The sequence below is a fragment of the Podarcis raffonei genome, chromosome 4, assembly GCF_027172205.1.
Source record: "Podarcis raffonei isolate rPodRaf1 chromosome 4, rPodRaf1.pri, whole genome shotgun sequence".
Classification (NCBI taxonomy): Eukaryota; Metazoa; Chordata; class Lepidosauria; order Squamata; family Lacertidae; genus Podarcis; species Podarcis raffonei.
In genome coordinates this window covers 84,219,871-84,236,358 of record NC_070605.1, presented here as the reverse complement: position 1 = coordinate 84,236,358, position 16,488 = coordinate 84,219,871, and the positions used below count along the sequence as shown (strand labels likewise).

At 40.9% G+C, this 16,488-nt stretch overlaps 1 protein-coding gene across 4 annotated transcripts in view; it reads right to left on the bottom strand.

Moving 5' to 3' along the window:
• The window catches only part of FGF14 (fibroblast growth factor 14), a 305,502-nt gene that overhangs the window by 62,041 nt on the left and 226,973 nt on the right, over positions 1-16,488 (bottom strand). For all 4 annotated transcript variants that reach the window (XM_053384455.1, XM_053384457.1, XM_053384456.1 and 1 more), the window contains 2 exons: positions 6,797-6,907; positions 3,310-3,413 (listed from right to left, as the gene is read on the bottom strand). In XM_053384455.1, the coding sequence (XP_053240430.1) occupies positions 3,310-3,413; positions 6,797-6,907 (215 nt within the window). The remainder of the gene's footprint in view (positions 1-3,309; positions 3,414-6,796; positions 6,908-16,488) is intronic.

Sequence of the window (16,488 nt, the reverse complement as noted above, 5' to 3'; positions counted from 1 at the left end):
GGAAGTAAGTCACACTGTGCTCCATGGAGCTTACTCCAAGCAAAGTGCACATAAAAATATAGCCTTACTCTGTTGGTAAGTTGCCTCTCTGCCAAAAGGCATCCATGGTGACATACAATGCTAAAATCAACAATACAACTAACTGATCAATAAAAAATATCACTAAAGCAACAGCACAATCCTATGCATGCCTAATACAATGTAAATCCCACAAAGTTTAATGGGGCTTCCTCCTAGAGTATAGGATTGCAGCCTAAGATCAACTTGGACATTACACTTGAACTTGGTACACTGTGCACTCTCTTTTTTTAAAAAAACAACCACCACATTTTGCTAAGGTTGGTTCTGACCTCTGTTTCTTCCTTGCTATGAGTTCTTATATTTCTAACTATTTCACACTCTTGAAAAGAAATAAATAATTCTTTCCTCCAACAAAATGCATTGCCCTTTAACTTACTAATGCACGCTATGATAGATTGAGCCAGTCCCTTTAAGAAACACCAGCCAATGCTACAGCAACTTCTGAAATATACAGTTTACATTTCTTTGCATATATGCGGGGCTTTTTTTCAGCTAGAACTCACCAGAACACAGTTCTGGCACCTCTCAGTTGGGCGCCATTGCCATTATAAGAGAACAAGGGAGGCATTCATGGTGAGTTCTGGCACTTCTTTTTCTAGAAAAATAGTACTGCATATATGTTTGCATGCACAAAACCACAAAGGTTCAGGTACACAAACACACACACACACCATTAAATATAGCCTTTCTATGTCAATAGTTATGGTGACTTTAACTGCAATGGAATAGTCTTGAATAAGCCACATGGAAGGGTTAAGTCTCTCTTCCTAGGAATTTCCATTCTACAGATTTACAGACTACCTGCCAATCTATTTTTAGAAACATGTTTAACATTTCAGAATGTCTTTCTTACCCCTACAAATGATGGGAAACAATGTAATAACCATGAGTTGGGGGAAATGTGTTAATTGCACCCAATCCTACATAGAAAAAAAATTGCTACAACTGCTGAAGTGAGTTGTTTTATAGATGCTTGTCTGTAAAGCCAGACACACAAATAAAACAGGGACAGGGAACATGCGATCATGGAGATGTTGTTGGACTACAGCTATCCCTGATTGCTGACCATGATGTAGTGATGCCCTGCAACCTTCTCATGGTCACACATTCTTCATACAAAGGAACAGAAAAGCAACACATCACAGTAGTGGTTCAGATTCTCTCCAACCTGGGGGTATTTGCACACTTTTATTTTGCATTTCTTCTACGGCACACTTTTAGTACGGTACTCAAAAACACAGATCTTCCATATGCCCATGTTTCGATGTATGACAGAGAGGTGCTGTGCAATACTCATTTTTATCTCGATGACATTTCAGCTACTAGAACATTTCCTCCTAATTAACTTTAAAAAGCACTGTCATCCATTCAAAACAAACAGAATATTTTTCTTCAGGGTATCAGGAGCTTGTTAATATGTCTAGCATTCCTTCAAATGGGGAAAAAAACCCCAAACCATTACATTGGTAACTCAAGGCAGCTCTTGAGATAAGGCTTGTAAAAAGCATACAGTGGTGCTTCGCAAGACGAAATTAATTCGTTCCGCGAGTCTTTTCGTCTTGCGATGTTTTTCGTCTTGCGAAGCACGGTCCGTCACAACTGCACCTCTTCAAGCGGCGTTAAGAAAAAAGGAAACAAACTCGCAAGACGTTTTCGTCTTGCGAAGCAAGCCCATAGGGAAAATCGTCTTGCGAAGCAACTCGAAAAACGAAAAACCCTTTCGTCTTGCGTGTTTTTCGTCTTGCGAGGCATTCGTCTTCCGAGGTACCACTGTAATGAAATTCCAAGCAACTCCTCTAACAGAGAACATTATTTAAAACCAATGTTACGATCCAGCTAGAGGAATGCACACCTGGAAAAAGGGTTCTGTGTATTCACCACCAGCTAGATAAGGAGCTGCATCCATAAACATGTGCTAGGTGCACTGGGTGGGAGCCCAAGTCAGCAGCCTGCATGCACACAGCCTTAATGAGACTATCAGTGATACGCTGCTGCAGCCATACAATTGGATCAGGGCCATGCAGTACCATTCTGCCAAAAGTAAGCATTTTCAGTTCAATGGGAGAGTTAACCACACCCTTGAAACTCACCCCCTTAACTGACTGGAAATTACATGAGTTGAGTTTTGACTAGTTCATCTGCCTGAATAATATCTACCAGAAACACTTTTTTCTATTACGTGACTCCTTTTATTTTAAGGAATTAAAAACTTTAATTCTACCTCAATGACAATAAAACACAAGCTTGCAAAAATGCTGACATGATTCATTTTTGTATGCATGGAAAAAAAAATTCCTGCACAAAATGTTTGAACAATCAGGCCAAAATGATGTACACGGGAGGCAGATAAACTCTCTCCCACTGAAATTGTAGGGTCTCCCATGTGCTTTGGTTTATGGAGGAGAAGGTTTTATTGCCTTCAATCATGACAATGACATCCTTGATGGGAAACCCACCAGCTTCAATTATCATGTTAGAATGTAGGATAATGTAAACACAGCATCGCCCAAGTTAATCAAAACACATTGTTATCTGAATTTATTGTGACTCTTCTTTGGAATCTCATATCAGCTCTAACTCTGAAGAATCTTCCTATTTATCTTTACCTCCCAAAGCTTTGAACTTCATGCAAATTATCTGAATAAGTGAGGCTGTAATACCGTATAGCAAATATCAATGTATTAGAAGAGTTTGGACTTCACACCTTGTAGTCATAGCACTGTACAGTCATATTAAACAAAGTCCTCCAGCTACTGCTTAGAATGCATCTTCTAATCATTATCAAATTATTGCATGGGCATAACTAACTGTTGCTTCTCATGTTTCATGGTTAACATGGGAGTGGCTGCAGCACTGCTGCTTCTTGCAGCTCTGAGACAGTAACAAAAGCTGCAGGCCTCATGCTGTGATTCCTCCCTGTGCCAGTGTGTGGGCTCTTCCTATGTGGCTCAGAACTTCTGGTGCTACTTTCATAGTTCAGGAAGATACCTTACTGCAGTCGCTTCCACAGGACAAAAAATGTTGTGAGAAAGGGTTGTGTCAGTGATTTGCAGTCTGAAAATCCCACATGAAGGTTCTATCTACTTATTAAACCCACAGGTATTAAGAATCAATATGTAGAATCATCTCACCATTCTTCTTTACAAATCCTGCAAGATTTTCTATTAATTGGATCTACCTTTTTATAGAAAAGTAGATTAGAACCAATAGCCATGGCATATTACTTACTGACGTATAAAGGAACCCTTCTCCATTTAGGGCTATATACAAGCCTGTTTTTACACCCTGGATAGCGACAACTCGAAGTCCCACTGGTATAAGGTTGAACAATGCTGTAAAAATAAAGAAGATCTGTCACAGATAAGCAAATGATGTCATGTAGAAATCCTATGCACAGTTAATTCTCAAATTCTATTTGTGACTATATCGTAAGACTGAAGCCAGAATGCAACGAAGTTCATTTCAGCCGCAGTATTAGAAATCAAGCTAGGAGTAGTGGCAGTAGCAGATTTAAATTGGTTCAAAAACACTTCTCGTTGTACCAGAATTGTTTCAGATTGGTTCCCATGAAAAAATAAATATGTACCTTCTTCACTCAGGTTCCCTTTTGTCATGTGTGAAAATATTCAAAGTTACAACAACAACAAACAACATATTATTATTTGTACCCCACCCATCTGACTGGGTTGCCCCAGCCACTCTGGGTGGCTTCCAACATATATAAAAACATAATAAAACCTTAAACCTTAAAAAGTTTCCCTATACAGGGCTGCATTCAGATGTCTTCTAAAGGTTATATAGTTACTCATTTCCTTGACATCTGATGGGAGGGTGTTACTGTACATAAGGTGGGCACCACTACCAAGAAGGCCCTCTGCCTGGTTCCTTGTAGCTTCACTTCTCGCACCAAGACAGAAGAATTAAACTAGGGGTCGGCAACGTGCAGCCCATGGGCTGGATGCAGCCCACTAAGACCGTTTTACCAGCCCATGAGTCACCCCCAAACCGAGCCGCCCACTCGGCGAGTCCCCCACGTGCTGCACTAAACCAGCACAGCATGGCCCGGGGACTTGCTGAGTGGCACCGGAAATCGCATCTGTGCACACGCACATACCAGAAATCATGTCTGTGCATATCCAGATGCCGAAAATCGGTTCTGCACAGGCGAAATTTTTGGTATCTGGGCATGCGCAGACGCGATTTCCGGCATTGTGCTGTGCCAGTCTGGCCCACGGAGAATCTCTGTGGGAGTGATCTGGCCCATTGCCAGTAAACCTTGCCAACCCCTGAATTAAACCCTTCCCTGGTATCTAAACCTTATGACAACAGGGCTTCAGAGAAGCTGAATTGCAGCATCCATCTCTGAAAGTATCAGTGTGCACAAATAGCTGCTTTAAATTGTTTCCCATAGCAACGGTCTCCATGTGGTAAGCCATTTGTGTGTTGTAGCGGCTCACCACACAGATGGGTTTCTTCATGCAACTTCAGCCTCTCACTCTCCCCCCCCCCCAGGTCTGTGTTGATGTGTGGGAAATCTCCTGATCTGCCTGGCAAACCATTGCACGCAAACAGCTGGCTGAATGGAAGCAACAACAATGGACGACAATTGAAGCATCCTCCATACAGTGGAGTCAAAATCCATCTTGGGCATATTTTCTGGCTCAGCACTTGCAAAGGATCAAGCAATCATGCAACAGTTTTCAAAGGGTTGCTTGTTGATTTAAGCTGGGAGGGAAAGCATCCACAGAAAGTGAGACCTTGAAATCATGACAACAACAGGTACAAATGTTTTGACCAAAGTGAAAATGTATGAAAAAGAACAACTTGCTCATTATTGCTCATCACAGGAGAGGGACATGACTCAAGCAATATGCCCAGGAGGGAGAAAAATAACAGACCGCTCACAGGAAATACATCAAGAAAATTAGGCTCTATTATTAATTCTTTGTCATATTAGAAGATTGTGAGCACCATAAGAATTGGACTTTTGAAGCTGCTGTAAAATGAAGCAGATGCTTGAGTCTCTGCAAGTAAACAGCATTCATCTTGCATAGGGCCCCACACCACCAAGGTGGCCCCACACAGCCCGGGGAAGGGGCATGAGCGACTGTGGGCTACTGCTTGCCTTAATTGTACAAGACGGCTGTGCATTGTTTTGCTTATTTAAAAACCTTTAGAGGAAGGTGCTCATGTTGCACACAGCACCATGAGCCACTCTTATGTTTTCTCCCTCCTCCTATACTTCAGAGTGAGGCAAAACAATTTCCTGCCATTCTGGAGCCACTCTAGTTCTTACCACACTCCTTGACCACTTCAAACATTTAACTAAAGCAACAGCTCCCTCCAAACCATAACTTTTTAATGGAGTTTTCAGGTGTGCTGGATGTAACACACCGAAACTCTCTATAAGTGGCTTTCAAGAAAAGTTAGAAAAATGGAAAGTGAGGGGTTAGGAGAAAGTGGAATGTTGTTGGTAGAATGACCTCCAGCAGTGGCCCTGGTCTCTAATACTTTCCAAAATAGCTTGTTCAGGAACCGTTAGTGAATCATCTGTGTATGCACAGCAGAACAATGATGTGGTGAGAGGACATCCAACTACTAGCCTGTCTTTCCCTCCTTTCCTCCATTCAGATTTCCAGGCAATGCAGCCATGTTGGATACTTTGCTGAGGCAGCAGAGAAGAAGAAACACATAATCCTAGAAAGTCCTGCCCTGTGTGCATCCTATCCGATTGCTCTGCTGGTAATGTCACCCTCCTTCATGTGGATTCATATTTCAAGCTCTTGAGGAGCCCATGAAGATATGTGGAGGAACTCAAACCAACAGAACAAAGGGGAAGCATTACTCACAGTATTTACAACATTGGGCTCCCTCCAGAGGATTAACACAGAAAAGAGGGTTTTTAATGGAACACGGAAGAGCGAGTGGGACCGCCACCCATCCTAGGGTACTCTGACCAACCTCAAGATTTTAAAATTGGCTTAACTTTCACTGAGCTGGAGACACAGTAAGTGGCATTTCTAATGAATAATGGGAAATTGTGGAATGCCATCACAATTCATTGTTGCATTCTGGCTGCTGCTGAATTCAGCTGCCACCATAATGATCATGAAATATTAAAGTAGTCCTTTGCTTAGTAGGGTTGCCATATTTTGAAGAGCCAAAGAGCGGCCATTCAAAGCAAATAAATGCAATTTGTCCCAAATTTTAGCTCTGAAAAAGAGGGCACATGGCAACCCTACTTACAGCCATGCTATCTGTGTAATTTAGAGTTATTTAGTGTTACTATAACACACCTTAAGAGACTATTATGCCTAGCAATACTTCAGGAGACCTGCACACTTAAGCTGAAACTAGGAAGCAGGTATGGAGATTCTTCTCAAACTAGCACATAATTTTAGACATTTTTGAAAACTATTTTTGTTGAAAAGGAAGCCGGGCTATCATCCTGCAGTGAGCAGCTTCAGCACTTTCCTGAAATCGCATGCTTCGTCTCATTCACATATATGAAGGCACTGGGGTTTTAAAAAAATATGTATTTTGTATTTCAATTTGTAAATATCAAAAAAGCAAAAACAACGTTTACCAAAAGCAAAATCAGAAAACAAGAGGCATAAAAAAACAACACTCAGTGATGTTTGCATGTAAATCTTGAAATGGTTAACTTTACAATATGTGAGGAAGAGATGAATAGTTTCCTAGAACAATCACTTACTAGAATTACTGCTGTCATCCTTGGTTCCATCGAGACTTCCATCAGGGTGCATTTGCAAGTAGTAGCCTTGCCTGCAATATAACCTGGTCACTATACCCTTGAGCTGGGGATCTGAAAGACAAACATATTTCGTCACTAGCCTCCAAGTCATGTAAATAGATATCCTAATGTCTCTATTTGAGAACTGCACAGCTCCCCATAATGGCTGCCTTCAAGGAGTGGGGATGTAAGGATTGGTGAATTTTGATTCACCCATTTCCTCATTTTTCAATTCTGTTTTCTACACTTCTGCAGCAATTTGTGATTTATTTATTTTAAAAATCCCATGAAAATTATTCAGCATTTTAGTGCGAATTAATGCTAATAAACGCATTTTTGTCTGCAGATTTGACCTGGATACACATGTGTTTCAGTTCCAGTATTGTTTCGGAATGTGTGAATTTGATAGATTTGCCTTTAAATGCAAACCGAATTGAATTTCTACTTCGTCCCTAACAGGAAGTAAACAAATTCCTAACAGGTTATCAGAATTTTAGCAGTCATTCTGCTCCTGAAAAATAAGGAGAAGCCAAAAAGGACAAAGCTTTTATCAACAGAGTAACTGATGGCCCACCTTTTGTTTCCCACTACAAATGGATGAGCCCCATTTTATCCCTGAAAAGTGTCTTTGATAGCTTCTTTTTCTATCAGCTGAAACCAACATCCCAGCAAGTTGGTAATTCATAAGAACAGATAAGTTAATTGAAAAGATCAGTTGATAATATGTTTATCACATTATGCATTTTTTCCTCTTAGTTACAGCTCAAAATGATTGTTTGTGTGGTTCATTCCCATATTGAGAAACATCAGTAATTTAAGATATGGTCCATGTTGCCCACATAAAACAAGGGTAGGTGAGCTACATTTTATTGGACATATGCTTACTGATTAGACTACGGAAGCTCACATAGTTAATTGGTTGAAATTCGGGCCTATTAGACATTATGATGACTAACACCAGGGAACACACTGGCTGTGAACAACCACTTGGCAATAAATAAAAATGGGACTCTTAAGAAACAGAAGTGCTGAAATAACTTGGAAAATTCCCAGCAGCACCAAAATAGAATTGTTATTTCTTCATAAAAAAAAATAAGCCTCTTACTCTTAAAATGTGTACAATATAGCTCCAGTATAATTAGTCATCTAAATTGCTCAGTACAAAGTCTATCCATACTCTTTCTTTCTCTTTCTTCCAACAAGAGCTGCAACAGCCCACCTTTCTTCTAATCCTGTTCCTATTTGCACAGGAAATCTGTACAGGCTCCAAGTTCTACTTTTTAAAGTTCTCTTCACAAGCTTCATTCTTTTGAAACGCACACAGGAGTGTAATCCGGCTGGTACACTTTCATAGGAACATACTTTCAGTACTTTCAAAAATTTCTAAACTTAGCAGAGATAAACGTAGTGTACCATAATAATTAACATAACCTGGGAGGTCCAGGCCAACCAATCACTCAGGAAATGAAAAATTGTACCTTTCAAGTTCACATTATTCGTAACTAAAAATCATGTTTGCTAAGCATGGTTGTTAGTAATGAACAATGTCACATGCATACCAGGAACAAGAGGGTTTATAACACAGAGAGAACAGCAAGATGCATGTCTTTCAGCAAAAGGATTCCAAGTAATGATTGATAAAAGAGAGCTTTCTCCAGGCAACTGGAAGTTCCTGTTCTGTTTCAGACGTAAATTGTGTGTCATTTCTGATAAAAGTGGGGCATCATGTTGACATGTACTCCTCAGGTAATGCTGGCAGATCACATCAGGTATGAAAATGTCTTACATTGGTAGAGTGATATGGAAGGTTATAATTTTTACGTATTGGCAGATTTAATCCTTTTTGTCTTTTTCAAATGTCATATTATTATGTGCATGGAAAAAATCTAATAATGCGGATTGCCTTTAAGAATGCAAAGTCAATAAGACCCTTGAAAAGTTATGCCGTTTTCAGAGTTGAACCTAAGTAAAACTACATAACAGGCATGACTATGCAACAGACATTGTGCCTAGTTTAAAAATGAAAACATATTCTATATGGTAAGTTGCATGTTCTCAAGCTATGTGTTCAGAATTGAAGGGCAACTGTCACCCTTTTTTTCTTGTTAAAACTTAAATCTATGTGTGTAAAAACTTTATGTTACCAACCTCAAAGGAACTGTATGGGTAATTCCCATCCCTCTTTCCTGCCCATTGGAGAATAGAATATTCTGCAGTTTTCTGCCAAGGGCATAGTCAACAAGTAGCTCAAGCCCTCCATCCGTCATGGAAGTCTGTGATTCCAAAACTGTCATGCATGAGCAAACCCTCCATGAAAATCAAATCATGTAATCCATTTTAATTTAGTCACATCCGGAAAGTACAGAGACATAGCAGAATGACAGAGCCATTTGTCACTTTGCTTCTAATTTGTACAGAAACTAGCCAGTCCACATTAGTATGACTACCAAGTCAGAAGCATCGATAAATCAGTAGGTTGCATTTCTATAGGAATAGAAAATAGAAGGGCAGTGGGATAATAATGCAAGATTTCCATATATAGGAGCACTAATACCTGGCTAAGAAAAAGGAATTCAGATGGTTCGGTTTTTTTATACAAGACAGGGATTGCCATCATTTTTGTGTATGTCATTCATCTGTGTGCCAGTTTCATATAAGCTTCCCATAAATCAAGGTTTTATCCCAAAGCTTCAGCTGAGGGCTGAAGTGACAACGAAAATCTGCAGGCTAGAGAACCCTGGCACAGTTTTGCACCTGGCAATTCTACCTATATCAAGGACTAATGTAATTCATTTGGCTACAGCCCTTTCAGAACTCCCTCTAGAATTTTAATTTCTCAAGCACCTGGGAAAATTCCATAGAAAATAAGGTATTCCAGATCATCAGTGAGCAGCTCAGTAGGGAAAGGACAGGAGCCTAATTTGCAATGCTAAGTACGAAAATTCTGAACCACAGCCAATTTTATATTGTTATGTACAGGAAGCTTCTTCTATAATACAGAGTGGCAGGGTTCCTTAACTTGTGATTAACTTCATTTACTCCTTGCCAGAATGCATAAAAGCACATGAAATGAAGTGGTATATTCTTTCTGGTTAGATACGCAAAAGCATCACTCCAAAATGCTGCTGGCATATTCACGGAATGTCGTACGGCACACTGTATGTGGTCCTATTTCTTGTTAATATGCCAATTGCACAAAATATGGAAAGAAACCACTCGTATTACTTGTATAGAATTTCACATTTGCTTGTATTGAGAGGCAAGAGCTGAGCCTGCATACAGAACAGGAGGAGAGAAAAAACTGCATGGTCAACAATCTGGCAAACAAAAGAAACGAGAAAGAAATTCTACTTGCCTCCAAACCGATTAAACTGAAATTTTCAATATTATATATGTCACACACAGTAAATGTAGGGCAACCAGGGTCAACGCTTGTTTTTAATTTGAGGATTGTGCCAAGATGCAAGGCTTTCCCAGTCTGTCTTACAGAGTATTTTGGCAATGAACACCTACCTTTCTCCATCTCCTGCTGCTAGCACTAGGCATAAAGCAATCAATTAAAACTACGTTATACAAGCCTTGCCAAAAGCAGGCAAAAGTATTGTTCTATGTTTTCGCATATACAGAAAGAGGAATGAGTGGTCTGAGCTCATCAGGAAGCATTTTTGCCCCTGCAAAATTGAATTGAACCCATGCAAAATCCCTCTCACCATGACCACTGTATTGCCAATAGGAAGGGATTTCACTTAAATAACAGCTCCCCATCCCAGTTGGTTCATTTCTATAAAAACAACTGTTAGATGCTAGATTTGGTTTTGCTAAACTGATGCTATGGCCAACCACCACCTCAAGCAAGATTCACTGTTCTCGCGGCTATTCCCTGCATGTGGAACATAGGATAATACAAGACACAAGACTTCAGGCCCCAGTGGGGGGAAACTGAGCTCTGCCTGCCATTTCCCTTCCCTCCACAAAGGGTGAAAAGGAAGAGGGCCCCATTCCTGTACTGGAGAGAATGGCAGATGTTGCCATCTCAGGGGACATGGTGATGTGTACACCATACGGCAGGGCTTAGGCAGAGCTGCATGCAGCCCTGAGCCTAATTTGATGTGTGTGGGTAGCCCAGTGGAAAAGAAGAAGGGCTGGAGGAAGGAAACACTATGGAGAAAATCCAACATGGATATGGCAATGTAAGAGGAAGTAGTGGAAACCCTCTGGCAAGCGATCAGACCTCTGGAAAGAGTGATCTGTCCGTCCTCTGATAGTTGACTGGGTAAGAGGAGAAAGAGAGGGAGAGAAGAAGCGAAGAAGAGTTTGGATTTGATATCCTGCTTTATCACTACCCGAAGGAGTCTCAAAGCAGCTAACATTCTCCTTTCCCTTCCTCCCCCATGACACTCTGTGAGGTGAGTGGGGCTGAGAGATTTCAAAGAAGTGTGACTAGCCCAAGGTCACCAGCAGCTGCATGTGGAGGAGTGGGGACGCGAACCCGGTTCACCAGATTACGAGTCTACCGCTCTTAACCACTACACCACACTGGTGTAGTGAGAGAAAGAAGTGGCAGGGGAGGCAGAAAGGGGGCCCTGACCACTGTCCATCTGGCTCCAGCTACCACTGGCTTGGGCCATGCCCTCCACTAGCATTCATTCATTGAAAGATCCACCTAAGGGTATGTGTATCTCAAAAGGAGGAGGTGGTGGTGGTGGTTGCACACTCCTGTCATAAGGCCTCAATCTAGATCTCCAAAAGATGTCTGGGAAATTGATTCAATTACTCTCAATGAGTTCTGGACTTCATTTTTATAGATTCAAGCATCATTATTTTATCTTCACTTCACCAAACTGTATTAAACTAAATGGCCTTTTTTTCGATCTCCTGGGCACATTGGTGGTTAGCTTTTTGGCTCCCCGCATAATTGGATTCCTATCCGAACTAACTAGGGCAAATACTGATTTTGTTAAGGTGAGTGAGAGAGGTGAATCAAGTGGAATTCACAATTGCAGAAAGATATTGAAGAGAAACTAAGATTTATTGCACTGTTCTGTTACAAATTAATGGCTGAGGAATCAATCTTTCATAGTGTATCTCTTTCCAACGTATTTAAAGCTATTGTTGGAACATTAGGACCCTTGCATCTTTCTACCAAAATATCACCTCCTTTTAGGATATTTCCAAAGGCATAGTGAAATGTAGATTATTGAATATCTAAGATTCAATTTAGGATGATTGCCAGAAAAGTTAAAGCAATGAGAATGTTGCGTAGGACAAAGTGTACAAATTATTACTGAAAAATGAAATGATTTCAGAAACAGTTAGGGAATGTTCTAAAATTAGCCACTGAAAGGGGATTCTCCCTTTTCTGGAAGCCAGTCAATTGTGGATTGAAAAAGTTGCTTTTAACGGCAGTAATATATAGGCTAATCCTTTAGGGATTTGGAGATGCAGTGTAGAAGATCCTGCTTTAGAGTAAAGAGCTGAATTAGATAGCTGCCAACTCTTTACAAATCCTACAGTTCTATGATTTTATAAATATCTGCCAGTAATACACCCTTCACTGTTTGTGTTTTTTAAAAAGAAATAGGCACAATAAAGCAAGAATAGATTGCCCCTTTCAAAAGAAAAGAGGCTGAACATAAAGAGAGTATTGGATCTGCACTGACTAAATTTATTATAAACAGAGACATTTCAATAATATTCCTGTGTGCCTCAACACTGCAGAACCAAGAGAGGGATGGTGGAAGAAAGGGAGAGCAAATGTGTAGCTAAGAGAGGGAGAGAAATAGTTGAGGAATTCTGCAGCTCAAAATAGGAAGGGGGCAAAACTCCATAGCTCTCAAAGGACCGTACGAAATCCACTTCAACAGAAAAGCTGGGGCAGTAGAGGGACCCCCTCCTGCCCCATGTACCAGCTGCATGCTTCAAAATCTACAGAAGGAAAGCAATAAACAATCCTGCAGGATCCCTCACCTCTAGTCAAAGTCCCTTCGAAAACTTCTCTTTATCATGGCACAATTTTATCTGCAGGCAACAAGCTATGCACCAGGCCCAGATTATGATATTTAGTAAGAGCATTCCAAGAGAATCACCATCAAATAGTACTTCAGTGGGATCTCTCATTAAGTATGTCACGTTTCATGGAAGGTCAAAAAGTTATTTGTGCCTGTTTTATAGCGATTTAGGAAATTATATTTTACTAAATAAAGTGCCAGGTCATGTTCTGGTGTTTTCCTGCTTCTCCAGCACTATCTGTCAATACAATGTAACAGTGCAGACAGCTACAGATCTTTTGCTTTTCCTTGAGCGCTTCTCTGGCTTCCCATTTGACTTCTGTGGCTACTCATTTCCAGTGAACCTTTGATGCCGATCAATAAAAAAGAAGCATCCCTTACACTGAAAGCAACCATTACCATTAAAAATACTTGTGTGCCGTGAGAGGCATGACATACAATTTAATCTGTATGGAAATGATGAATTGTGGAAAAGGGGAAAGAATTAAAATTGTTTTCAAAGCTTGACATACTTTACAAACAGTTCCTGTGGCTGTTATTACTACCTCTATTATATACTAGGACACAGAGCGAGAGACAGCTCTGAATTTCTAGCTAGAAAGGCCTTGCAGGAGAGAATCATGGCTCCTACCTGAAACACAGTGTTGGCAGAGAAAGACGGATACATTTGCCTCAGTAGCCTAAACTTACTATTGCATGATAATAGGTATTTGTAGTTGTCACTGAACCACAACTAGGTTGGGCATGAGACTTCACAAATAAAGACTTCACAAGTAAGTGGAGGATGAAATGCTTTTAGACGAAACATGTCACAGCTCAAAGGGCCAATGGGTTTATTTATGTGGAAATAACCAGTTCCACTCTAATAAAGCTGGGTTAATTACTGCTCCTTATACTCCCTTCTGCCACAGTGGATCATTATTATATTACTTCTGCATCAAACCTGGTTTTCAGTCTATCTGCCAAACACACAGGATTCTTCATTTCAGTCTGTGTTAAAGATCAGCTAGCATTTTGTAAACTTGAACACTTTGAGTGCTCAAGTTACATGCAACCCGCTTCAGCTTAAATACAAGGACCACAAGATTTCCCTCTCCTGTTCAGTGCTCATGAAGACACCAATGAAGGGCCAATACAGGGAAAGCCGGTGGGATTTAAATAGCCTGGCTATCCTCAGGAATGCAGTCAAAGTAGTAGGGGTCAGTGATGAATAAAGAGTAGCGATGATCTTTCACATAAAGGCTTAACACATATTTATTGAGTGTTTTTATTGAGTGACGCTTACTTAACAACTGATTCATATGACCCTTTGGCACAGAGTGGCTCAGTGGGCTCATGGCAGATTCTTCCTTTTTGGCAAACAGCCAGCTGATTTCTGCTCAACAAATCACTTGCAAAACTTATGAAACTGGGCTGTGTGGGTATGAGGCTGGGCATGATCTTAATGCATTGCAAAGCAGTCAGCTGACTGTTCCAATGGACATTCAGGTCAAACCATGAGCACAGAAACCTACCCCTCTGAAATGGAAGACCTATCAGGTCTGGGTTGGGACCAATACCATCACCTGACAAGAGTGAGACCAGCTCAGGATCCAGATGTCTGGAAGGGAGAAGGGGGATGTTGGTGTCGGCCTATGGGAGGCCAACTCAGCCAGTGCCTCTACTCAATCCAAACCCTACATAGGCTGGCATAAGGAGTGGGTGGGTGGATTGTTCTATTCTCTATCTAGTGTACTAGACACTATCATAATTGATTTTTGAAAAGTTGATTTAAATACTCACCCAAATAGTTTCACTCCACTGCCTAATGCTATCACCTCATTCAGCCTATTGGGAGGGCCAACCCTAGTATGCCCTTTATATGGCAATTAGGGTAATATGGGTAATTAGGGCTCAGGAATAGCATCTTGCACAAACCAATCCAATGATCCCCATCACAGAGATTATTCCCCTGCCCCTGTGTTAATTATTAGCAATTTATTTCACGCAGAGACCTAACAGCAATGCAGCCCAGGAGTTTGAAACCAGGTAGTTCTAACTTCCAAGGCAATTTGCTAACTTAACAATATCTGAATTTTCCAAATCGTTTTTTTCAGCATAACACACTTTCCTCCTTTATGAGGAAAAATAGATGTTGAGCTGAGTGCTAGATTTGTAGTTGGGAATTCAGAGTGCAGCTGAACCCAAAATGGAAGATACTCGGCTGCAATCTGTTCCACTGATACAATAACACATTGACACATGTACTTGGAAGCACAATGCTGACTACATATAGGTAAAAAATCACTGCCTGCCCTTGATTTCATTTTCCAGCATTCACATTGTCCTTCCTTTCAATGCTCCCCACACAAGTCCACATTAACTGTGCAGAATTTAATTTATATATATTATGGACATTCTAGTTCAGTGGTTCCCAAACATTTCCTCCCTCCTTGGACCACATGACAAGTGCTGAGAGTCACATTTTATTCACTGACAGAAATCTCAATAGTGAGAAACTTTTAATAATGCAAAAGTTTCCTTCATTAGAAAAGTTACAGACCCCTGAACGTTGAAAAGAAGGGGAAAGATTGAAATCCATTTCATTCCATCATAGGATTGCAAGGTATGGTTTTCTTAGTGCATCAGATGAACATTTCCAAAGTTAATCTAAAATTGCATACTAGGGGGAAACAGATGCTGGCTCCTGGGGGCCAAGGCGCTTTGATCCCCCCAATATTTTTTGAGGGGGGCAGCCCTTACTGTATTCAGAGGGCTGTGTGTGTGACATTGGTACATGACATTGGGGGCCCTCAATTGTCTGGAGAAGCTGGTGCCTCTAGGGGAGAACAATTGTTCTCCACCAGAGGCACCAGCTTCTCCAGACGATTGAGGGCACCCTGTATAGGACAGGGGCCCTCCAGATGTTGCTGGACTACATCTCCCATCATCCCTGCCCATTGCTGGCATCACTGGGGCTGATGGGAGTTGTAGTTGGAGGTCAAAGGTTTTCTACACTGGTGTAGTTGGTCAATCTACAATTTTGTAGTGTTTAAAAAATGAAGACAAACCTAAGCCCATTCTGACTACTAATTTCAAACCTCAGCAGCCCCCAAAGCATTTTTGTGGTTGATGATGCTAAGGAAGTTCAAAAAGAATAATCCAAGGGTTATCAAGGCAGTGCCTGAGGGCATGTATGTGCCCACAGGGTTCCCTCAACTCTGCCCCCACTGAAATTATGCTTGTAAAAAGGTATATATATATATTGTAGCCAGTGGAATGGGTTGTGGTGTGTGCTTGGTTACCATGTGTGTGAGCGTGCGTGTCCACAATGTTTGTAAATGTGGCCACGGGCCCAAAAAATGTTGGCAATCGCTGGAGTAAGTGATAATGTTGGCGCTGTCATGCTCATACAATAACCAAGAGGGGGAAGAAAAATAGGACTTCTGAATTCATGGCATCAGCTAAAGAGCCTAACACCCTCTAGGGAACTATCTATATTATACTTTAATCAAGCCTGTACTGGTGTCCCGTGAGAGGAAGAAATATGTAATTAGATCACTAATAGATGACAACAGAAGTCTGGATCCCCATCAGCATTCATCTTCAGTGTGCTTCAACAATTCAATAAATTAGCATACCCTCTCAGGTAGATTCAGAGCCAAT